This window comes from Dendropsophus ebraccatus, chromosome 7, assembly GCF_027789765.1.
Source record: "Dendropsophus ebraccatus isolate aDenEbr1 chromosome 7, aDenEbr1.pat, whole genome shotgun sequence".
Lineage (NCBI taxonomy): Eukaryota > Metazoa > Chordata > Amphibia > Anura > Hylidae > Dendropsophus > Dendropsophus ebraccatus.
The window spans coordinates 5549846-5576903 of record NC_091460.1 but is presented as its reverse complement, the minus strand read 5'-3'; the positions used below and the strand labels follow the sequence as shown (position 1 = coordinate 5576903).

Genomic DNA, 27058 nt, shown 5'->3' with positions numbered 1-27058 from the left:
TCACCAAGTCATAGAACAGGAGATACAGAGTAAACACATGGGGGTAAACAGAGATGAGGAGTCATGATGGAGCGCTGCAGGGAGGAGGAGAAGGACACAGGTTCCCACAGTTTCCACCGTTCCTCTGGATTATATAAGAGTCCGGAGCAGAATTCTCCTCAGTGACCCGCAGTCTCCTTACAGAGAGCAGCCAGATCCACCGGGACACCCAACAAGACCCAACAATGGCCAAAATAGGTAACCGCTCTCCTCTTCATCATAATCATCCACTATTTTATCTTTGTACTTCTCTTATATCGTTGTCTTCTCTCTTCTTCTTCTCTCTCATCACCATCAGCTTCCTCTTTACTGTCTTACCACTTTCTTTTCGTTTTCATCCTCTTCCTCCATCACCTTCTTCTGTATTCACACGTTTCTTCTTATCCAGCTTACCGTTTTTTTCCCCTCTTCATCCTCCTTATCTTCTCACTATCTTTGTCACTACTTCTTTATCTTCTCTTTCATCATCATCACCTTTCTCATTGTTTTGGTTGCAGTTATTACAATTACAGAGTTTATTAGGGTCAGGTTCTAGAATTGTGGAGAGGCTAAAAGGCCATCTATCAGCAGGTTAGAAAAATATGATAGCCCCCAATTGCACAGGAGGCACAGAGGATGAAGGTATGGCTCTTGCCTTCATCCTTGGTGCCATTCCCATGCAGTTAGACATTTACTCCTTGGTCTGGTAAGATTATTAGGAGCACTTACCCCTTGCCCATAGTGCTGATTTGGCCCACCCCCGGCCGGTCTGCCCCCAAAGCGCTGATCTGCCCCTGGCCATCTAATGGAGCGGACGGGCCAGGGATGGATCAGCACTCTGGGAGCAGGGGGTGCTCCTAACGGTCTTACCCAACTGAGGAGTAAATGACTAAATGGCTCTCCAGCTGGAACTTTATTACATGTTTTTTGAGAGTGCGCAGCACTTTTGGCCTTTTGGACAGAAATTAAAAGAGTGATATGTGTGGTCCTGGGTGAGAGGGTAGAGTTCACCCCAGCATTGTCTCTTCTTCAGCATACGCACAAGTCACTGCTCAGATTTTAGGCTATGGTGGCCCGATTTTGCCTTCCTCAGGAGTATGCCCTCATAGTGGGTTGTGTGGATACTCAGAACTTTTCAGGTACAGAAAGGGGGGGGGGGGAATATAGGGATTTGGGAATTTATTTTTGTATGTGTGTATATATATTTTTTGTGTGTGTGGCTTTTTTTTTTTTTTTTTTTGTGGTTTATTATGTCTTATGTATTGTGACGAGAGTTGTTCCTGTCCCCAAGCATAAATCATGCGATTTATTTATGTATTAAAATAAGTGGTTGGAGGGGTCGGGAGACTTCCGACACGGAGATATGAAGGAAATGGTAATAGTTCATTAAGAGCTTAGTATAGCTAAATATTTCTGTGTAGCATGAAATTATTGTTTGGAAATGTATGTGAAAGTCGTAATATGATGTGTTATCAGAGAGAAGGAGGTCTTTTGTTGACTTTGTCCAAAAATAAAGACTAACTACACCGAAACAGCGCCGAGGATGACTCTAGCCCTGAAATGGCTTCAGCCCCCCCCCCGCCCTCCGTAGGAAAATTTTTAAAGCATAAAATCTGAATATATAAGCAGTGTCGGATCTGACGCCCACCAGAGGAAATGATCCTGGGGGCCCACCAATAAAAAACAGTCAGAAATGACATGTCAGCCAGTGTTCCTGCAGGTTCTAAAGCTGGGGGCCCACCGGAGGATTCTCCGCTCCCCTGGTGGGGCAGTCCGACACTGTATATAACCACACTAGTAAAATAGATACTATAGGGGACATTCACGAAGCCTGTGTCCTTGACGTATGCCAGGAAGAAGACGCAGATTTGCCCCTTCTCCCTCACGTATGCCTGCCATATCCCCCTCTCGCCTGATAGGTGGGCAGTGGGATGCGGCAAGGCAGCAAAAAGCCATAGCTTCCCCCCGCAGCTGATTTACCATGATCTACGCCTTAATGCAGGAGTAGATTTCTGCGCCTGCCGTAGGGCAGACACAGGTTAGGCGATTGGAGGCGGGACTAATTTAACTCCGACGTACTCATACGAGGGGGAATTTGTCAATGTTACAACCTTTTAACCCTGGTTGTCTGGTTAAAGCATCGACACCCCTGTACCTCTATATACTTACCAAATATTAGCAGTATACAGGGGGGAAATACTCTATCCATATACCATCACACCAGGGGGCATCTATCCTTTCTGCTACCTAAGCCCGAAAGTGACAAAGGGCCCTGGATCTTACAATTGAAGATTAAAGCTTAGCATTATAGCAGCTGCTGCAGAACATCTTTAGAAACAAAACTGCCTGATTGCTGAAATAATACATGAAATATACATGTGTAACAGGAAGTAATGGGGAGCCTTGTGATTGAAAATAAATCCAGCATTAATAGCAGCTGCTGCAGAAACTCTTTGGAAGCAAACCTGTCAATCACCTAGTTGCTGAAATTAGATGATAAATACTACTAAAGGGCAAAACGGGGAGGAGGCAATGTATAGGGGAAACATCTTCCATGTTTAACTAAGAGCACAGCATAAGTAACAGCTGCTGCAGAACATCTTTGGAAGCAAACCTTTCACTCACCTGAGATACTGACATACACAAACACACAACACTAACAGAAATATACCTATACACAAAGATACATACTTACACACAAACTGATACAGACATAGCTACATTACACACACACATACACACACACACACACACACACACAGATACATACATACATATACCGACAGACATATAGCTACAGTACATACACACACACAGATACATACATATACTGATAGACATATAGCTACAGTACATACACACACACACACACACACACACACAGATACATACATATACTGACAGACATATAACTACAGTACATACACACACACAGATACATACATATACTGACAGACATACTGTATAGCTACAGTACATACATACACACACACACAGATACATACATATATATACACACCGAAAGACATATAGCTACAGTACATACACACAGATACATACATATACTGACAGACATATAGCTACAGTACATACACACACACACACAGATACACACAGATACATACATATACTGACAGACATATAGCTACAGTACATACACACACAGATACAAACTTATATATACTGACAGACATATAGCTACAGTACATACATACACACAGATACATACATATATATACTGACAGACATATAGCTACAGTACATACATACACACAGATACATATATATATATATATATATATATATATACTGACAGACATATAGCTACAGTACATACACACACACAGATACATACATACATATACTGAGATATATAGCTACAGTACATACATACACACAGATACATACTTATATATACTGACAGACATATAGCTACAGTACATACACACACACAGATACATACATACATATACTGACAGATATATAGCTACAGTACATACATACACACAGATACATACTTATATATACTGACAGACATATAGCTACAGTACATACATACACACAGATACATACATATATAAACTGACATATAGCTACGGTACATACACACACAGATACATACATATATATACTGACAGACATATAGCTACAGTACATACACACACAGATACATACATACATATACTGACAGATATATAGCTACAGTACATACATACACACAGATACATACTTATACTGTATATACTGACAGACATATAGCTACAGTACATACATACACACAGATACATACTTATATATACTGACAGACATATAGCTACAGTACATACACACACACAGATACATACATACATATATATACTGACAGATATATAGCTACAGTACATACATACACACAGATACATACATATATATACTGACAGACATATAGCTACAGTACATACATACACACAGATACATACATATATATACTGACAGACATATAGCTACAGTACATACACACACACACAGATACATACATATATATACTGACAGACATATAGCTACAGTACATACATACACACAGATACATACATATATATACTGACAGACATATAGCTACAGTACATACACACACACAGATACATACATATATATACTGAGACATATAGCTATAGTACATACACACACAGATACATACATATACTGACAGACATATAGCTACAGTACACACATACACACAGATACATACATATACTGACAGACATATAGCTACAGTACACATATACACACACAGATACATACATAAAAGAAGCGAAGTGGTCAGCACCCAGTCATATGCACTCATGCACTCTCAAATCGTGGATTGTTGAGCACGAAGGTAATAGCTCCTGGATACTGGGGTGTCCATATCAAGAAAAGCAACAGGATGTCTTCAGCTCATGTAAAATATTAAATTTTATTGTAGAAACGTCATTAAAAGTAGCAGCCGACGCGTTTCGAGCCAACCTGGCTCTTAGTTATGGCATCTATACAACATATATACAAAGACAGACTAAGTGTTAATCACAATACATGGACACGGTTAAAAAAACATATATACTGACGTCACTGGGAACATACAAGCTTCACACTGAGTTATATATTTTTACACTATGTTGGATACTGTATGCTATATTATATACAGTGATACAGTAAACTGTAAATCTATATGTATGTCCCTTACTAACAGGGTTAAGAGAGACATGATTATATTCTAGACATGGAAAGTTCATAGAAAACGTCCTAGTGAGATGTTGCTCACCACAATCATTATATTGCTAATTGTTGTTATTACCTGGACTTCAAATATATCAGGGAAAAATGCATCCTGTGATGGCCAGACAGAAAAACAATGGAATATATGTGACTTAGCCTCTGTAACACATGTATAGCTCGGTGCAGGATGTAATAATATAAGCAGGCTAAATACAAGTGACCTCTATGGTCATAGACCATAGTGACGTCAGTATATATGTTTTTTTAACCGTGTCCATGTATTGTGATTAACACTTAGTCTGTCTTTGTATATATGTTGTATAGATGCCATGACTAAGAGCCAGGTTGGCTTGAAACGCGTCGGCTGCTACTTTTAATGAAGTTTCTACAACAAAATTTAATATTTTACATGAGCTGAAGACATCCTGTTGCTTTTCTTGAGATACATACATACACTGACAGACATATAGCTACAGTACATATATACACACAAAGGGATATCTGGCTATTCCTGTGTTTTGAGACTCTTCAATGAGGCTCCACGGACTCCTCTTTTGCATATTCATGTTTCCCAGGGGGCAATGCACCTAGGACTTCACTGCATTGAGCGCTTTCACTAGCAGCCAGCAGTGTTGTCGTTTGGCTGGTCTCCCTGAGATCAGTGATCTGTTTCCCTTATGGCTCTACTAGGCATTGCTCCCACCTGGACAGAATTCTGCTCGACACTGATGAGGGGCAACACCCCGAAACAGCTGTCTGTGGATGGTTACCTAGCCTTGGTTTATCCCTTGTCATTACACTGACTAATAGGGCCACTTAACATGGTGGATTTGGTGGTTTCCTAACAGGAGCCGCCCCTTGGCTGGGTCCTTCCCGGAGGGATATCTGGATAGTCCTGTGTTTTGAGACTCGTCAATGATGCTCCACAGGCTCCTCTTTTGCATATACATACATATATTGACAGACATATAGCTACAGTACATACACACACACACACACACACACACAGATACATACATATATACTGACAGACATATAGCTACAGTACACATATACACACACACACGAAGGGATATCTGGCTATTCCTGTGTTTTGAGACTCTTCAATGAAGCTTGAATCCACAGACCACCTCCAAAGACCTGCAGGATCATCTTGCTGCAGATGGTGTCACTGTGCATCGGTCAACAATACAGCGCACCACGCACAAGGAGAAGCTGTATGGGAGAGTGATGCGAAAGAAGCAGTTTCTGCAAGCACGCCACACACAGAGCCGCCTGAGGGATGCAAAACCACATGTGGACAAGCCAGTGTCATTTTGGAAGAAGGTCCTGTGGACTGATGAAACAAAGATTGAGTTGTTTGGTCATACAAAAAGGAGTTATGCATGGCGGCCAAAAAACAGCAATCCAAGAAAAACACTTGCTACCCACTCTAAAATTTGGTGGAGGTTCCATCATGCTTTGGGGCTGTGTGGCCAATGCCGGCACCGGGAATCTTGTTAAAGTTGAGGGTCGCATGGATTCCATTTAGTATTAGGAGATTCTTGAGAATAATGTTCAAGAATCTGTGACAAAGTTTTATGTTTTATTTATAAAATGGGAAAGGGGTGACTTAAACTTTTATTTGGGGAGGGGCTATGGTGTGTTTTTGAAACCTTTAAATTTTTTTATTTTACACTTTTTATGTTGTCTTAGGGGACTTTAACATTTTTACATCACATTTCTAACACTGATCACTGCTATGCCATAGCATAGCACTGATCAGTGTAATCTGCAATCATTGCATAGTCTGCCTGTGGCCATAGCATAGCATAGATCAGTGTTATCTGTGATCATTACATAGAGTCTGCCTGTGGCCATAGCATAGCATAGATCAGTGTTATCTGTGATCATTGCATAGTCTGCCTGTGGCCATAGAATTGATCAGTGTTATCTGCGATCATTACATAGAGTCTGCCTGTGGCCATAGCATTGATCAGTGTTATCTGCGATCATTACATAGAGTCTGCCTGTGGCCATGGCATAGATCAGTGTTATTTGCAATCATTATATAGTCTGCCTGTGGCCATAGCATAGCATAGATCAGTGTTATCTGTGATCATTACATAGAGTCTGCCTGTGGCCATAGCATAGTATTGATCAGTGTAATCTGCGATCATTACATAGAGTCTGCCTGTGGCCATAGCATAGCACTGATCAGTGTAATCTGCAATCATTACATAGTCTGCCTGTGGCCATAGCATAGCATAGATCAGTGTTATCTATGATCATTACATAGAGTCTGCCTGTGGCCATAGCATTGATCAGAGTTATCTGTGATCATTACATAGAGTCTGCCTGTGGCCATAGCATAGCATAGATCAGTGTTATCTATGATCATTACATAGTCTGCCTGTGGCCATAGCATAGCATTGATCAGTGTAATCTGTGATCATTACATAGAGCCTGCCTGTGGCCATAGCATAGCATTGATCAGTGTTATCTGTGATCATTACAGAGTCTGCCTGTGGCCATAGCATAGCATAGCATTGATCAGTGTTATCTGTGATCATTACATAGAGTCTGCCTGTGGCCATAGTATAGCACTGATCAGTGTAATCTGCGATCATATTTTACAGAAGGATGAAGGGGTGAGTTAATAAAATTTTGTCAGTTTATATATATATATTGTAGGGATCTTCCCGGGGGATGGTGTGTTTGGACACAGTTCAGTCAGCAAAACTTGGACTTATAAAAAACAGCTTGGTGTTTATTTGTATCATAAACAGTCCACAACAGAAAATAGCGATACCGTGCTTTTCAGAACAAACAAAACAAAAGGTCCTGCCCGTCCGGGCACTTACTAACAACCGGTCACCTATCTGGCACTTGGTAAGCAGAGTCGCTGAGTAAGCCCCCCAGCAGCGACAGTATCCTTTGCTCGCAGCAAACCCAGCCTGCAGGCTGTTCACTCCTGACTGAGAGCAATCCCTTTCAGACTGACTAGAGCTTTTGCCTTCTCAGGCTGATTGGGATCAGAGCTCACCTGATCCCAAAACCCACACTGGATCGAGGGGGAGGGAATGGCAGGTCCCACTACCAACCTACCCACCATTCCAGTAAATCCGGCCCGGAAAATTTAAAGAACAACTCAGCAGCATATCACTGCTGAGTGACAGGTCTCTTCCAGATTTACCATCTCCCCATAAGCAGTAGTCTGGGTGAGATGTACCTCCCCTCGAGCACTTTTCCTGTGACATGTCCACATATCCCCCCCCTCTTTTTCAGACCGGAGGGCTGAGCATTCTGTCCCCACAGACAGTGTACCCTTGATAGGGCGTCAGCATTTGCCTGTAACTTTCCTGGCCTGTGTTCCACTGTAAAATTAAAGTTTTGGAGGGATAGAAACCATCTAGTCACCCTCGCATTTTTCTCCTTGTTCAGCTTCATCCATGTTAGGGGGGCATGGTCTGTAACTAACTTGAATTTTCTACCCAGCAAGTAGTACCTTAGGGACTCTAGGGCCCATTTCACTGCCAGACATTCTCGCTCAACAATGGCGTAGTTTTTTTCGGCCGGGGATAGCTTTCTACTCAAGTACATCACCGGGTGCTCCTCGCCATTCACGACCTGCGAGAGGACGGCACCTAACCCTGTATTAGAGGCATCTGTCTGGACCAGAAATTCTTGCCTAAAGTCAGGGGTAACTAGCACAGGTTGTTGACACAAGGCAGATTTAAGGCTTTGAAAAGCCTTCTCGGCCTCAGGAGTCCATGTCACCATTGCGGACTTCGCACCCTTTGTCAGGTCAGTTAGCGGGGCTGCAACTGTGGCAAAGTTTGGCACAAACCTACGGTAATAGCCCGTAATACCCAGGAAAGCTCTGACCTGTTTCTTTGTGAGGGGTTTGGGCCAATTCTGTATTGCCTCAATTTTATTTAGTTGTGGTTTCACTAACCCCCTCCCAATAATGTATCCCAGGTATTTGGCCTCCTCTAAGGCTAGTGCACACTTCTCTGCATTGATGGTTAACCCCGCACCACTTATGGCCTCTAACACCGCCTGGACCTTACAGAGGTGACTTTCCCAATCAGGGCTAAAAATGACCACATCATCGAGGTAGGCAGCAGAGTAATCCCGATGTGGTCGCAGGATCAAGTCCATCAACCTCTGAAAAGTGGCAGGGGCTCCATGTAACCCGAATGGCATCACTACGTATTGGAAGAGCCCATCAGGGGTGGAGAATGCAGTCTTCTCTCTAGCCTCAGGAGTGAGGGGGATCTGCCAGTAGCCCTTGGTGAGATCGAGGGTGGTTATGTACCTGGCACTACCCATTCTCTCAATCAACTCATCCACCCTGGGCATGGGGTACGCATCGAACTTGGAGATCTCATTTAACTTTCTAAAGTCATTACAGAACCTCCAAGTTCCATTGGGCTTTGGGATTAACACAATCGGGCTGGACCACTCGCTCTGGGACACCTCAATGACTCCTAGGTCAAGCATACGTTTTACCTCGGCTGACACCGCCTCCCTCCGTGCTTCTGGTATCCTATAGGGCTTAAGGTTTACTCTGCTTCTAGGCTCAGTTTCAATGTGATGGTGAATGAGATGCGTACGCCCTGGGAGGTCAGAAAACTTGTCTTTATTTTTCTGCAAAAACTCTTTAGTCTCCTGCTTCTGTGACACTGATAGAGTATCACCAATCTTGACCGGAGGGATTGGTTGTGACAAATGATTAACAAAGTTTGTCGCCACCAAGGATTCCCTGTCTTTCCAGGGTTTGATCAAGTTTATGTGATAAACTTGAAAAGGCTTCCTTCTACCTGGTTGGTGTACCTTGTAGTTGACCTCACTGATCTTCTCTACAATTTCATAGGGACCCTGCCACTTTGCTAAGAATTTACTTTCTACAGTGGGAACAAGAATGAGTACCCGGTCACCTGGGCTAAATGTCCTGATTCTGGCAGAACGATTGTAAATTCTGCTTTGGCTCTCTTGCGCCTTCTGGAGGTGTTCCCTTACTAGGGGCATTACAGTGGCTATACGGTCCTGCATTTGTGCTACATGCTCTATAACACTCTTGTATGGGGTGGACTCACTTTCCCATGTCTCTTTCGCTATATCCAACAAACCCCTAGGGTGACGACCATAGACCAACTCGAAGGGAGAGAACCCTGTGGATGCTTGGGGCACTTCCCTAATAGCAAACATCAGGTAAGGTAGTAAGTGATCCCAATCCCGACCATCTTTTTCCACTACTTTCTTTAACATATGTTTTAGGGTTTTATTAAACCTCTCCACTAATCCATCTGTCTGGGGATGATATACAGAGGTACGAAGGTGTGAGATTTTAAACAGTTTGCATACATCCTGCATCACCTTTGACATAAACGGAGTACCTTGGTCGGTCAAGATTTCTTTGGGGATCCCCACCCTGGAAAACATATAAAACAACTCACGGGCAATTGTTTTAGATGCAGTGTTTCTTAGGGGTACAGCCTCAGGATAGCGGGTTGCGTAGTCTAAGACCACCAAAATGTACTGGTGTCCCCTTGCCGACTTTACAATGGGACCCACCAAGTCCATTGCAATGCGGTCAAAAGGTACCTCTATGATGGGGAGCGAAACCAAAGGACTGCGGAAATGCGACACTGGGGCGCTAAGCTGACATGTGGGGCACGACTCGCAGTAATTTTTTATGTCAGCATAAATCGCAGGCCAAAAAAACCTCTGGAGGACTCTCTCCTGTGTTTTATCTGTCCCCAAGTGGCCCCCAAGGACATGATTATGGGCCATGTCGAGTACCTGACGCCGGTACGACTTAGGCACCAGAAGCTGTTCCACAACCTCATCATTAATCTTAGTGACTCTATAGAAGAGATCATTAGTCACAGAAAAATGTGGAAATTTTTTCTCAGCTTCTGGTTCCTGAGGTACCCCATTCATAACAGTGACCTGCTCTCTAGCATTTTTGAGAGTGGGGTCCTGTAATTGTGCAGTACCAAAATTATCCCTAGACACCTCTAAGTCTGGAACATTCTGCTCAGTGGGAGGAGACTCTTCCTCACCAGCCAGGACCTGCAAAGGAAAAGCATCATATTCCTCCTGTACATTTTTATCATTTACCGTGGGTAATGCAATAGACTTAGGGGTCTCCTCACTCCTTTCAGAGGATTGTTGTTTTCCCCATAGAGCCCAGAACAATGGAAAATCACGCCCCAATATCACATTATGCATAAGGTTTTTAACCACACCCACTTCATATTGTACAGCGCCTAGTTCAGTCCCGACATTAGCCAGTACTATAGGGTAAACCTTTGTATCACCATGTATGCACACAACGCTCATATGTCTTTTTGGCACCAAGTCCCCAGCCACCAGGCTGGCATGCACCAAGGTGACAAGGCTTCCTGAGTCCAGCAACGCCTTAACAGGGAAGTCATTGACAGTAATGTTGCAGACTTGTGGTTCAGTCTCTAGTCCAGGAACTGCAACACATGACGGCTCCGCAAATAGCGACTGACGCCGGCTAGCGTCACACTCCATGGGCTCAGTGGTAAGAGGGCAATGGGCAGACACATGTCCCGTCTCATGGCATCTCCAGCACTGGATAGGGCCTGGTCTCCTTGGCAGGGAGTCCTTTTTAGGGCCACTTAGCCACCGGGGACCATCACCAGTCTTTTGCCCCTGAGACACCTCCTGAGCGCTTTTCCCTCTATCAGCACCCCTCCACACTCCCCCAATAGATGGAAGTCTCTTACCAGATGATGGCACAGATCTGGCACTCCGGGGAGGTGACGGTGCTGCAGGAACATCACGGAGGTAGTCCTCGGTCGCCTGGAACCTCTCCACAAGGCTGACGAGTTCGTCGGCACTCCTAGGGTCGCCTTGTCCCACCCAGCGTTGTAGATCAGCAGGAAGGGCACGGAGGTAGCGATCCATCACGACCCTCTCTAGGATCTGGGCAGGAGTAGAGGTGTCTGGCTCCAACCACTTTCTTGCCAAATGGATCAGGTCGTACATCTGGGACCTCGCTGATTTGTCGAGACGGTAGCTCCAGTTGCGGACCCTCCGGGCACGGACAGCAGCAGTAACTCCTAGTCGGGCAAGTATCTCCGCTCTTAGCCGAGGATAGTCTTTGACCTCTTGCTCACTGAGGTCATAATAGGCCTTTTGAGGTTCGCCTGTTAAATAGGGCGCAATCACTTCTGCCCACTCAGTGGAGGGTAACTTCTCTCGCTCAGCCACCCGCTCAAAGACAGTTAAGTAGGCCTCAATATCATCATCAGCAGTCATCTTTTGCAGCGCTCGCTGCACGGCTCTTTTCACAGACAAGGTCTCTGGTGCGGCTGCGGCCACCAGCTGGGGATTAGCACCTGCAGACGCCTCCTGCTTTGCGATTAGGTGCTCAATAAGTTTCTGTTGTTGAGCCATCGCTTGCTGATGTGCAGCCATTGTCTGTTCATGGCGCAGGTTAGCGGCTGCCTGATCCTGTTTAGCGGCTGCCTGAGCCTGTTGTTGTGCGGCCAATGCCTGTTGTTGTGCGGCCAATGCCTGTTGTTGTTGCAAACTCACTTGCATTAACTGCTTCATCATCTCCTCCATGTTGCTTGGCTGCTTTTGGAGTGAAGCCGCAGCCTTCACCCAGGACATACGCAGCTGTAGCCAAGTTGATGCACACCGTTGCCCCTAGCAACCGTTTTGCCCGCTCCGCAGCACCAATTGTAGGGATCTTCCCGGGGGATGGTGTGTTTGGACACAGTTCAGTCAGCAAAACTTGGACTTATAAAAAAACAGCTTGGTGTTTATTTGTATCATAAACAGTCCACAACAGAAAATAGCGATACCGTGCTTTTCAGAACAAACAAAACAAAAGGTCCTGCCCGTCCGGGCACTTACTAACAACCGGTCACCTATCTGGCACTTGGTAAGCAGAGTCGCTGAGTAAGCCCCCCAGCAGCGACAGTATCCTTTGCTCGCAGCAAACCCAGCCTGCAGGCTGTTCACTCCTGACTGAGAGCAATCCCTTTCAGACTGACTAGAGCTTTTGCCTTCTCAGGCTGATTGGGATCAGAGCTCACCTGATCCCAAAACCCACACTGGATCGAGGGGGAGGGAATGGCAGGTCCCACTACCAACCTACCCACCATTCCAGTAAATCCGGCCCGGAAAATTTAAAGAACAACTCAGCAGCATATCACTGCTGAGTGACAGGTCTCTTCCAGATTTACCATCTCCCCATAAGCAGTAGTCTGGGTGAGATGTACCTCCCCTCGAGCACTTTTCCTGTGACATGTCCACAATATATATATATATATATATATATATATATATATATATATATATATATTTTATATATATATACTTATATACAGTATATATATATATATATATATATATATATATATATATATGTTTTATTTATAAAATGGGAAAGGGGGTGGTTTAAACTTTTATTTGGGGAGGGGCTATGGTGTGTTTTTAAAAACTTTTAATTTTTTTTATTTTACACTTTTTATGTCGTCTTAGGGGACTTTAACATTTTTACATTACATTTCTAACACTGATCACTGCTATGCCATAGCATAGCACTGATCAGTGTAATCTGCAATCATTACATAGTCTGCCTGTGGCCACAGCATAGCATAGATCAGTGTTATCTGTGATCATTACATAGAGTCTGCCTGTGGCCATAGCATAGCACTGATCAGTGTTATCTGCAATCATTACATAGTCTGCCTGTGGCCATGGCACTGATCAGTGTTATCTGTGATCATTACATAGAGTCTGCCTGTGGCCATAGAATAGCACTGATCAGAGTTATCTGTGATCATTACATAGAGTCTGCCTGTGGCCATAGCATAGCATTGATCCGTGTTATCTGTGATCTCTGCATAGAGTCTGCCTGTGGCCACAGCATAGCATTGATCAGTGTTATCTGTGATCTCTGCATAGAGTCTGCCTGTGGCCACAGCATAGCATTGATCAGTGTTATCTGTGATCATTGCATAGAGCCAGGAGGAAGGTAAGAGAACTCCGTCAGTCAGATAGAACGATCGGGACCCACGCAGTCATGATACGGGGTCCCAATCGGACAGTGACAGGAGCTGCAGCTCCTGTCACTGAAGTAAGTGCGGCGATCGTTGAACCGCAGGGGTTAATGGTGGGTGGCCGCGCTGATAGCAGCCTTAGCTCACTTCATAGCGCCGCCAGACCCACTGGCATACAGGTAGGTCATGGGTCCTTAAGTGACAGGCTCCCTTGTAGTACCTGTATGTCAGAGGTCCTTAAGGGGTTAAAGCTTATGTCAATGATCTTTTTAATATACAGCAAATTCCAGCATCACAGGATATAGAGAAGTAAAAAAAAGTGAATGTACGTCTCACCAAACCCGACCCCCAGCACGAAGAGACAGCAAGTAAATTCAGAGTCTGTTACACCCCAGAGCAACCTTTCGGCCTTTTACAAACCGTGATACAACAAAGTGTTCAATTTCAGGATAAATATAGTGTTCCAAGCTCAAGAGCAATCAATTCATTATTAATTCATGATCTTTTTTAAATCGTAGCCACTCCCCTTGAAAAAGCAAAAGCAAAAGATAGAAAATATGATATATAACAATCTATAAGAGGTGTGGGAGAAGTAAGAGTCTGCACCATAGGAGCTTCTAATCAATAATAGATACGTGGTAGTAGTGGTCTTATTCTGTATATACTTCGTTATCTCATTTGAGTCTTCTTTTTATTCTAGACACAATCCTTCTGGCCGTGACTCAGGATTACTCTGTTCAGATCGGCTTACCACCCCAGCATCATCAAGATAATTTTAGTAGTAGAGCAGCCTTCTTAGGAAAGGTTGACAATGTCAGCCATGTAGCCTGCAGCCCGGCTGGGGAGCTCTTCTGCATCCGCTCTGGTGACCTGTACAGAGGTCCAATGCCCTCCAAGCAAGATGTTGATTGGTTCACGGTGGCTCAAAGAGTTGGGAGATTTGACTGGAGCAAAATTAAACTTATTTTCTTCCACCCCAATGGAGATTTATACTGCACCACCCATAAAGGAGATTTTTATAAGGGCCCCCCACCAGATAATGAGCATGTACCTTGGCTCTATTGTCAGGCAACAAAGATCGGAAGGGGGAACTGGAATGTGTTTATAGCCTTTAGCTTTGATCCAGATGGCAATCTCTTTGGTGTGGACAATGAGAGTTTTTACACAGGACCTCCACCCACTGATGAAAATGTTGCATGGAAAAAACTCATGATTGGAGGGGACTATTGGAAAAGTATGACTCACTTTATGGCCTTTACTAATGATAAGCAATTTTGGTCTGTAGATGTACCCAAAGGAACCCTCTACAGAGGAGACTCGCCGAGACTACAACCATGGTATTGGATGTTTGCCGATATCTTAGGATGGGGCTATAATAATTACAGATTTTTGTCTTTTACAAAGGACAAAACAATTCATAAGATTATCAGCTTTGAATTCCTGATTGATGAGGGGAAAAAAGTGTCCGAAAGCCCTCAGGTCTTAGAGGAGAAGCTCTACGACAACAGAAAAAGCAATACTACTATGAAACACGAATACAAGTAAGTACTTTACTAAAAGATGATGTGATTCTTAAAAAAGAGGTCCGGCAAAATTTTTATTAAAGTATTGTATTGCCCCCCAAAAGTTATACAAATGACAAAATACACTTATTACGGGAAATGCACATAAAGTGCTATTTTCCCTGCACTTACTACTGCATCAAGGCTTCACTTCCTGGATAACATGGTGATGTCACTTCCTGGATAACATGGTGATGTCACTTCCTGGATAACATGGTGATGTCACTGCCTGGATAACATGGTGATGTCACTTCTTTCGGCGGATAGCGGAATACGCCGGCCCATAGAATGGTGTCAATGGAGCAGTCGGAAAGGTGCGCGGACATACTGCGGAATTCCGAGGACATTATCCGCGAGAATTCCTCAGTATGAACCCACCCTTTGATTGGAAAGAGGTGAAGACATGTTGGTTTTAAAGCAGAACTATCATCAGAGAACCTACTGATATACCGCCGTAGCTGTGTCCCCCAGTAGTATATTGCCACTACTTTCACCCCTCTCCTCCCCTGCATTGTTTCTAAAATCGCTAAATGCTCTTATGCAAATTACTTGCATAAGAGCATTTAGGGCGTTGTTCGGGGGCGGAGAGCATCGCCATGTCCCGCCCAGCCCACCCCCTCCCGTCCCGCCCACTATGCATCATATTCATGTATGCATAGTGGGTTCTATACATGGCGGCTGCATAGGGAAGCAGTCCCGTCACAGATCCTCCCAGAGGTCCCTCAGGACGTACGTATAAGATAGACTTACTTACCTCTTGAGAAACCTCCATGAGGATCGGTGGCGGCTCAGGGGATTCACGCATGCCCGGGAAGCAGTACCGTCGGAGATGCAGCCGCCTTGTATAGAGCCCACTATTCATATAAGAATATGCATAGTGGGTCGGGACGGGAGGCGGCGATGCTCTCCGTGCCCAGTTTGCACTCCCTGTAATTCAGCCCTGATTAAAACATCATCATAAGAGATTGTTATAAAAACAGAATCTCAGATCTGCCGTACCGCTTATAAACAGGTGCGAAGAATAACATGATTAACAAAGAAAGCTTCTGGATTCATCCCCATTGCCCAGATATGGAGGGCGACATTTCTGCTTCTACTAGATACTAGATAGGTAGAGAACAAGAATTATAAGACATACAAATATAAATCTTAATAATGTGAATTTTTGCGTCTATTTTAGTATATAATTTACACATTAGTATCATAACATATTAACCCCTTAAGGACAGAGCCTGAAATGGCCTTAATGACAGAGACAAATTTTATGAATATGACCAGTGTCACTTTAGTCATTAATAACTTCGGGATGCTTTTACCTATCCGGCTGATTCTGAGATTGTTTTCTCGTGACATATTGTACTTTACATTTCTGGTAAATTGGAGTCGATACTCATAACAAATCTTTATGAAAAAAACCCAAATAATGTGAAAAAATGTGAAAAAATGCATTTTTCCAACTTTGAAACTTTTTTGCGTATACAGAAAGTGGTTATACCACATAAATTATATATTAAATAGCATTAGCAACATGTCTACTTTATGTTGGCGGCATTTATTAAACTATCTTTCATTTTTTTTAGACGATAGGAAGCTTAAAACATTAGCAGCAAATTTCCAAATTTTCAGTAAAATTTCAAAATCAGATATTTTTAGGGACCTGTTCAGGTTTAAAGTGTATTTGAGGGGCCTGTATGTTAGAAAGCCCCACAAAGCACCCAATTTCAGAAACTGCACCCCCCAAACTCTGCAAAAGCACATCCAGAAAGTGTTTTAACCCTTTAGGGGAGTCACAGAAATAAAAGCTAAGTGTGTAAGGAATTTGAAAATTTTAATTTTCTCTGCAGAGATTTTATTGTAATCCAATATTTTTCATAATTATAAACCTATTACCAGAGAAATGCACCCCAATAATTATTGCCCCGTTTCTGCAGTTTATAGAAATACCCCATATGTGGCCCTATTGCGCTACTTGACGCAACCACAAGCCTCAGATATAAGGGAGCGCCTAGTGAATTTCAACGCCTCCGTTATATTTGGTCATTTTTGACTGTACCACTTCAGGTTGGCAGAGGCTCTGGGGTGTCAAAACCTAAAAAACACCCCTAAAGGGACACCATTTAGAAAACTACACCCCTCAAGGAATGTAACAAGGGGTGCGGTGAGCATCTGGACCCCACAGGTGCTTCACAGATTTTCCGAACAATATGGCGTGAAAAAAGAAAAATTTATTTTTTACACTAAAACGTTGTTCTAGCCTTCAATTTTTCATTTTCTTAAAGGGATAAGAGGCAAAAAAATACAAAAAATGTGTAGCGCAGTTTCTCCCGAGTACAGAAATACCCCACATGTGGCGATAGAGTGCCAAGGGGGCGCAGGACGAGCCTCCAAAGGGAAGGAGCGCCAATTGGCTTTTGGAAGCTGGATTTCACTGAAAAGGATTTCAAGGGCCATGTCGCATTTACAGAGCCCTCGTGCTGCCAAAACACTGGAAACCCCCCACAAGTGATTCCATTCTGGAAACTACACCCCTCAAGGAATCTAACAAGGGGTGCAGTGAGCATATGGACCCCACTGGTGACGGGCACAAATGTGGAATAATGTGACGTGAAAGGGAAAAATTTCATTTTTTCACTTTTACGGCACAAATGTGCCCGTCATCAAGGGGTTCATATCCTCACTGCACCCCTTGTTAGATTCCCTGAGGGCTGCAGTTTCCAGAATGGGGTCACTTGTGGGGGGTTTCCAGTGTTTTGGCAGCACGAGGGCTCTGTAAATGCGACATGGCGTTCATCATCCATTCTAGCCAAATCCAACCTCCAAAATCCAAATGGCGCTCCTTCCCTTCGGAGGCTTGCCCTGCGCCCACATGGCGCTTTATGTCCACATGTGGGGTATTTACGGACTCGGGGAAAATTGCTCTACACATATTGTGTGTTTTTTTCTCTTTTAACCCCTTGTGAAAATGATAAATTCAAGGCTAAACCAACATTATAGTGTAAAAAATGTAATATTTCATTTTCACGCCACATTGTTCCACATTTGTGCCCGTCACCAGTGGGGTCCATATGCTCACTACACCCCTTGTTACATTCCTTGAGGGGTGTAGTTTCCATAATGGGGTCACTTGTGGGGGGTTTCAACTGTCTTGGCAACACAGAGGCCTTTTGAATGCAACATGGCCCCTCAAAATCCATTCCATCCAAATCCAGCCTTCAAAAACGAAATGGCGCTCCTTCCCTTCGGAGGCTTGCCCTGCACCCGCATGGTGCTTTATGTCCACATGTGGGGTATTTACGGACTCGGGGGAAATTGCGCTACACATTTTGTTTTTTTCCCCTCTTTTAACCCCTTGTGAAAATGATATATTCAAGGCTAAACCAACATTATAGTGTAAAAAATGTAATATTTCATTTTCACGCCACATTGTTCCACATTTGTGTCCGTCACCAGTGGGGTCCATATGCTCACTACACCCCTTATTACATTCCTTGAGGGGTGCAGTTTCCATAATGGGGTCACTTGTGGGGGGTTTCAACTGTCTTGGCAACACAGGGGCCTTTTGAATGCAACATGGCCCCTCGAAATCCATTCCATCCAAATCCAGCCTTCAAAAACCAAATGGCGCACCTTCCCTTTGGAGGCTTACCCTGCACCCGCATGGCGCTTTATGTCCACATGTGGGGTATTTCCGTACTCAGGGGAAATTGCTCTACACATTAAATGTTTTTTTTATCTTTTAGCCCCTTGTGAAAATGAAAAAACATGACAAGATTAATGATTTAGAGTAAAAATTTTACAAAAATTACACTAAATGTTGGTCTAGCCTTGATTTTTTCCATTTCCACAAGGGGTTAAAAAAGAAAATGAACACAAAACGTGTAGGGTAGTTTCCCCTGAGTACGAAAATACCCCACATGTGGGCATAATGTGCCATATGGGCACAGGGCAAGTCACCAAAGGGACAGAGCGCCATTTAGAGGCTGGAATGGAGGATGGAGGCCATGTCGCAATTACAAAGCTCCTGTGCTGCCAGGACAGTAGAAACCCCCGACAAGTGACCCCATTCTGGAAACTACACCCCATAAGGAATCTAACAAGGGGTGCAGTGAGCATATGGACCCCACTGGTGACGGGCACTTACGTAGAACATGTGCCAAGAAAATAAAAAATACAATTTTTTTCATTTTCACGTCCCAAATGTGGCCGTCACCAGGGGGCCATATCCCCGCTGCCCCACTTGTTAGATTCCTTATGGGGTGTAGTTTCCAGAATGGGGTCACTTGTGGGGGGTTTCTACTGTCCTGGCCGCACAGAGGCTTTGTAATTGCATCATGGCATCCTCTAATGGGAATGGCGACCATACCTACTTAGCTGGGGAAAAGGGACAATTCTAATTTATTTGGGGGTATTAGGCCAATTATTAGTTTATAAGGTTGGAAATGACAGGTGTCCATCAAATTCAACCTGTGTTGATCCAGAGGAAGGCAAAAAAAAACCCTCATAAGGCAGACGACAGTAGCCTCATCACAGGGGAAAAATTCCTTCCCGACTCCATAATGGCGATCAGAATAATCCCTGGATCAACGTGACCCCTGAAATAGGAATAAGGGACAGAATTTAGATAATGTAGAACCCCAATGACGTGTGGTGCGCCTTGGATCGATCCAGTATGCAGAGGCCGGGGGGATCAGGACAGGTGTCACACTGGAAATGGTGTCCTTCCTGATCCCCCTGTTACGCCACACTCTGCACTTCTTCTGGGGTCTCCTGTTCTCCAGTGTGGGGGACGTCACCTGGAAAATGTTGTCCTGGTGCGATACGGGGTCCTTCATATCCAGAAGCGCTGGGTCCGCTATATGGCTACTAAATATTAGGGCGCTATTACTACTTCTGATATGTTCGGATCGTGCCGCAAGCTACAGTAGCTCGGGCAGCGAGGGACCAGAAGAGGGGGTGCTGGTATAAGAGTTATCCCCGTACAGGTGGTGACCTTTATCCAGCAGTGGGAAGATCAGTTCCCGGACGATCTTCCCACTAACTCCGAGGATGGGGGGGGAGGGGGCATCTGGGGGCTGCATTCGGGTGTCCCTTCCTACATACACTCTAAGGGTACATGCACACTGCGGAATCGCGACAGATAACCCTTCGTGCATTCCACAGCTGGCACCCACCGGCGGACTGATGCAGGCGCACATCTCCACACGTGTCATAGACTCCATTCTATGCACGGGCGGATTCCGCTCTCCGTCCAATGTGTTCATTCTTTGGATGGACGACGGATTCCGCCCGTGCATAGAATGGAGTCTATGACACGGATGGAGACGCGCGCCTCCATCAATCTGCCGGCGGGTGCCAGCTGCGGAATGCACAAAGGGTTATCCTTCGCCATTCCGCAGTGTGCACGTACCCCAAATCTGTAAGTGTACCCAGAGGTATTCTCACAGAGTTTGTAGAATTTCACACCATACCGTCATCTCTTATTGGGACGGTACTGGCGGGCGGAAAAGACGTGTCTGGGGGGCAGCGTACGCTACGCTACCCCCAGACACGTCACAGGATGATGAGGATGATGAGGATGAATGGAGGAAAGAAGGATCCCCCCATTCATCCTCACTGGCTGTTTCGGTGTCAGAGGCAATAACGTATCCCTCTGACGCTGAAAACACCCTGGGGGCCATCTTTATACGGGGACTAGTATATAGGGTATGTAGTGGTGTAGTGTCAAACTTTATTCAATGTAGTGTGGTGTAATGTAGTGTTTTTTACGTGTTTTTTTACAGTAAGTATAAAAAAAAAACCTACGCCAACAAAGGAGTTGCTGATAAATGCCGCACTTATGTCCGGCACTTATAAGCAGACTGTGGCAGTAGAATATAGAAAAAAAACACCCTACGCCAAAAAGGAGGAGTTGCTGATTAGCAGCGCACTTTCGTGCGATGCTGATCAACACTCAGCGGCGATAGGGTGCGGAAAATAGAAGAAAAAAAAATTTGGGAAAAAAAAACAAACCTTTTTCTATATTCTGAATATCCCTGTAGCTGCTGATAAGTGTATTACACATATCAGCCGCTAGGGGGCAGCAGAGCGCAAAATCTGGAAAATGACGAGGCTGGAGCCGAAAATAGCCGAAAGAAGACAACGGGGACCGCCGGAAAGACCCGAAGACCGAACGGAATGACGGAGGACGCCGCGAACCCGGAAGACGCCGATCAGGAGCCCGGGACAGGTGAGTAATGTACAAATACCGGCTCTGGACCCCTCCGCTACCTAGCTGAGGGGTCCAGGGCAGGTATTTATTATTTTGCTGGACTCTGATCGCCGTGCCACCGGCCCGATCGCCGTGAACGGCCGGCCGGCCGTTCACGGCGATCGGGCCGGTGGCACGGCGATCACCATTACTTTTTACAGTAATGGCAGTCGGTGCCGTCCTCGGACAGCACCGACCGCCATTTTTTTTCCGGGTCATCGGGTCACCGATGACCCGGAAAGGTTCCGATCGCCGCTATTGGCTGATCTGAATTGATCAGCCTATAGCGGCGATCGTAAGCACGGGGGGTGTTAACCACCCCCCGTGCCGAGAAGCTATGATGGCCTGCTATGATTTATAGCAGGCCATCTTCCCCGACCGCTGTGTGTGAACACGCAGCGATCGGGGAAACATCGGGCGTAAATTTACGCCCTGATGCGCCAAGTACCAGGGCGCGAGGGCGTAAGTTTACGCCCGATGTCGTTAAGGGGTTAATCATCCAATATGGGTAGAATATCTCCACAGTCTTATACGTGCAGATGTATTGTAACCAGGGCTTATGGCCATAACTGAGAGCTCCTATAGTCAGCCACAGACAAAAACAACGGATTAGGGATTGGGACCTTATAACGCTGTTTTTGTTGTATCAGGATCAATAAAACTGTAAGGGAATCCAGCAGTTTTTCCCGTGATCATGGATTTACGTTTGACGTCGGAATTGAGACTACCGTTAAGACGGGAATTCCTGTTGTTGCTGAAGGACAAGTGACTGTCACAATGAGCATGAGCACCACCCACAACTGGAACTTTACAGAGATGAATGAAACCGAGGTAAGTCATTGAGGTTACACTATAAAATACATGGCTGGTCTTTGGGTAATTTATAATGGGGTAAACATGAATGTAAATGGCGTCTCATCCAGCTGGAGTTGGTATTGTAAGATCATATAACTAAGAGAACAAACCGACAGTATTATAATGCTTTTATTTGTATAGCACTCACTGATTCTACAGCACTTTACATAGTGTTCCTGTCCCCATTAGGGCACTAATGTGTAAGTTTTGGGTGTGGGAGGAAGCCGGAGTTCCCTCACACAAACACTGAGAGAACATAGAAAGTCTATGCAGATGTTGCCCTTTGTGGAATTTGAAACTAGGACCCCAGAACTGCAAGGCTACAGTGCTATCTGGACTGGTCCTGAAGGGTTTAAGGCAGGCATGTCCAAACCTTTTTCGAAGAGTGCCAAATTTCATGAAGTGAACATGTGCGAGGGCCGACCATTTTACATGCTACATGCTATATGCTTTATAACACAGGCAGATAATAGCAAGCTGGATACCTGGGGGGCCGTAAAAGTTCGGAACGCGGGCCGCAAATGGCCCTCCGGCCGGACTTTGGACATGCCTGGTTTAAGGGAATGGGTGGGCTACAAGACCAAGACAGATTATCAAGCTTGGGGCAATTTACGCTAGAAAAAAGACGTCTTAGGGGCGATCTGATCACAATGTACAAATATATAAACGGACAGTAAAGAGATATTTGTAGTGATCTCCTTAAGGCCCTATATGGCAGTGATCTGCTGCCGCTGCAGACCGCGGGTATATCCTATGGGCTGCCCAGACGATCTAGCGATCACACGGGCAGCCCCCCGCAGCTTCCCCCGGCCCTCCCTGAACTCACCCGCTTGCTGCTGCTATACAAAACAAAAATAGCTGCTTGAGATTTGGATTAGGAGATTCGCTCTGTAAATTCTGTCATCTCTAGATATAACTAAAATTGTAGCCAAAATTATGCAGCAAAGACCTCGGGTTACTTCACGTGTCATAAATCAAAAGAGTAATGGTGGGTTTACATGGAACGATTATTGTTCGAATTTACTCGATAACTACTGAGGCACGCATTTGAGCGATAATCGGTGTAAACACAGCAAGCAATCAAGCAATGAGCGAAAAATCGTTCATCGTGATCTTTCAACATGTTCTCAAATTGTTGTTGGTCGTTCGCTGAAAATTCGCAGATCGAATCTAAAGAGTCTTTTACAGATTCCCCCTATGTGTGCGATGGGCTTAAGCGATCTTAAAACGATCACAATAACAATTTTTTTCTAACGATTTATCTCTTCCTCTAAACGCTGATCGTTAAAAAAACCAAATTGTTGCTTCAAAATCGTTAAACGATCGATTGGGCGAATTATCGCTCCGTGTAAACGGACCATAAGAAGAAGTGATAAGGTTCCAGATCCCAGATAATGGTTCCAGAACCATTCTTTATGGAAGGTGGTATTGGTTTCCATCTTTATGTTCTTTGTATTTCCAATATTGGTATTCTCATAATATTTATTTTTAGCTAAGGTTTCAATCTGATTTGGCTATAGAACTGTTCTTCTTATCATTCACAATTGTCATCAGAATCATTTTCACCACATTGAATCCTTGAATTTCTTACAAAGAACAATAAAAAATACCAGATATTGGACTGTTCTGACTTTTGTTCGCTCTACTGATATACTAATAACACATGGTCACTAAGGGCCCTATTCCACCGGACGATTATCGTTAAATCGTTCGAATATAAACGATAATCGTTCGGTTGAAATGCAGTTAACGATTAACGACCGAACGAGAAATCGTTGATCGCTTTATAAGACCTGGACCTATTTTTATTGTTGCTCGTTCGCAAATCGTTCGCATTGAATAAGACAACGTTCGGTCGTTCGCAGTAGATACGAACGCAATAGCAAAGAAATAGCGAAGAAAAAGTAAAAGTAAAGTAAAGATTATCGTTCCATGGAAATGAGTGAACATTTTCAGGTCTTTCGCAATAGCGGTCGTTTGAGATCGTTAATCGTTAACGATTATGCGAACCCTAAGGTTCTTTTTGTCTTTATCTTCTACAGACTTCTTTTGAATCTAACACAATCATAGAGCTGGAGCCTGGTAACGCCATTCGGGTTGTGTCCTCCGTGATGAAAGCTGAAATAGACGTCCCGTACAAGGCGATCGCCCGCACCCTGTTTGGGTCTGAGGTTGAAATTCGTGGAATGTGGAAAGGGGTCTCACATTACAACCTGATAGTTAAGCAGGAAGATTATGATAAGTAGATCACATGTCCCAAGATAAACTGTTTCCAAATCATAATGATTAATTTGGATTAAAAATTATTAAAGTCACTGTCTCTGTTATAATTTTCAAAATCATGATATTTTTTTTTTTTAGTTCTCATGCTTTATAACACAGCAAAACTTACTGTATCCAGGTCCAGTCTCCTGAAGGCAGCTATATAACAGCTATACTTACTGTATCCAGATCCAGTCTCCTGAAGGCTGCTATATACCAGCTATACTTACTGTATCCAGGCCCAGTCTCCTGAAGGCTGCTATATAACAGCTATACTTACTGTATCCAGGTCCAGTCTTCTCAAGGCTGATATACAACAGCTATACTTACTGTATCCAGGTCCGGTCTCCTGAAGGCTGCTATATAGCAGCTATACTTACTGTATCCAGGTCCAGTCCCCTGAAGCCTGCTATATAACAGCTATACTTACTGTATCCAGGTCCAGTCTCTTGAAGGCTGCTATATAACAGCTATACTTACTGTATCCAGGTCCAGTCTCCTGAAGGCAGCTATATAACAGCTATACTTACTGTATCCAGGTCCAGTCTCCTGAAGGCAGCTATATAACAGCTATACTTACTGTATCCAGGTCCAGTCTCCTGAAGGCAGCTATATAACAGCTATACTTACTGTATCCAGGTCCAGTCTCCTGAAGGCAGCTATATAACAGCTATACTTACTGTATCCATGTCATGTCTCCTGAAGGCAGCTATGTAACAGCTATACTCACTGTATCCAGGTCCAGTCTCCTGAAGGCTGCTATATAACAGCTATACTTACTGTATCCAGGTCCAGTCTGCTGAAGGCTGCTATATAACAGCTATACTTACTGTATCCAGGTCCAGTCTCCTGAAGGCAGCTATGTAACAGCTATACTCACTGTATCCAGGTCCAGTCTCCTGAAGGCTGCAATATAACAGCTATACTTACTGTATCCAGGCCCAGTCTCCTGAAGGCAGCTATCGAACAACTATAGTTACTGTATCCAGGTCCAGTCTCCTGAAGGCTGCTATATATCAGCTATACTTACTGTATCCAGGTCCAGTCTCCTGAAGGCAGTTATAGAACAACTATAGTTACTGTATCCAAGTCAAGTCACGGTCGCTCCACAAGTGTGATCCCAGTGTGAGCAGCAGCTTGTCCCCAAGAACCAGAATCGGTGCAAGACACTGAGGAACAGGCTGAGAATATGTGGTCAGCAAGCTGGGTCATCAACAGAAGAGTCACTGCAGTACCAGGGATGAGACCAGTATCTTCGTCAGACAGGTAAAAAGTCAGGGCAGGCAACTTCAGAGGCAGGTCACAAAATTGGAGTAGGCAACAGGAGAGTTACATGGTACATGCAGGAAACGCAATCCGGAGAACAGACTTGGGTCAGGATCCATAGAAAATCAGCAGGATGACATACCTTTTGGATATGGGATGGACCCTCACTTCTCCTTGAAACCACTCCAACAACAATAAACACAGACTATGAAATCAAGACACAAAACACACTTTTTGGTGTTGAGATGGCCACACCTTTTTTTAAATCACAAGACTAAAACAATCCCAGAAGTCAGGTGAAATGCTCGGTCACTGGGATTCATGGATACTGTGAGATGCCCAGCCATCTGCCATACACCCGACCAGGCAGCAATAAAAGGGACGGCCCTTTCTGGCTGCCATTCTAGCAGAGCCAGTCTACTCTAAGGGCACTAATGACCCTATTGAAGATCCTCACTCCTGTGCTTAACCACCGTGTCTGCCCATCGATGATTTTACTATTAGGACATCCTTAAAGGGGGGTATTCAGCATTAGAAGAACTTGTTTCCTTTCTTCCAAAGACGGCACCGCTCTTGTCTCCAGTTCAGGTGTAGTTTGCAGTTAAGATCCATTTACATCAATAAAGTTGCAAAACCTCCCCCCGAACTGGAGAAAAGAGTGATACTGTCTCTGGAAGAAAGTGACCATGTTTTTCTAAGGGTCCTATTCCACAGGCCGAGGAGGGCCCGATCAACGATGTAAACGAGCTTCGATCTGCTAGATCGCCGCTCGTTTCCTGGGCCTATTTCACGGCCCGATGATCGTTGAGCGAGGGCTCCATTACCTGTCCAGGCTTCTTCTCCGCGCTGTCTTCATCCCCGGGTCCCACGCGCTCTATCTTCAGAATGGCCGGTCAGCTGACAGGCCACACTCAGCCAATCACAGGCCGTGGCGGTCCCGGCCTGTGATTGGCTGAGCGCTCCGCAGCTGGGATGAAGACAGCGCAGAGAAGAAGCCTGGACAGGTAATGTATGATGCTGCTGCTTGTCAAATCATCGGTTGCCCACCGCGCACCGCTATTCAACCGTAGCGATGTGCGGTG

At 44.5% G+C, this 27058-nt stretch overlaps 1 protein-coding gene across 1 annotated transcript; it reads left to right on the top strand.

The window, feature by feature from the left end:
- Positions 1-127: 127 nt before the first annotated feature.
- On the top strand, positions 128-24763 carry LOC138797238 (tachylectin-2-like). Its single transcript, XM_069977096.1, has 4 exons — positions 128-237; positions 14485-15325; positions 22244-22424; positions 24491-24763. Exons 1-4 carry the CDS (start codon positions 225-227, stop codon positions 24692-24694), a joined length of 1239 nt encoding a protein of 412 aa, XP_069833197.1. The 5' UTR covers positions 128-224; the 3' UTR covers positions 24695-24763.
- Positions 24764-27058: the final 2295 nt, after the last annotated feature.

Bases quoted from the DNA above. Each gene is read 5' to 3' on its own strand.
- LOC138797238 (XM_069977096.1), top strand. The intron at 15,326-22,243 runs GTAAGTACTTTA...TTGTTGTATCAG, and splicing joins ACTATGAAACACGAATACAA to GATCAATAAAACTGTAAGGG. The intron at 22,425-24,490 runs GTAAGTCATTGA...TATCTTCTACAG, and splicing joins CAGAGATGAATGAAACCGAG to ACTTCTTTTGAATCTAACAC.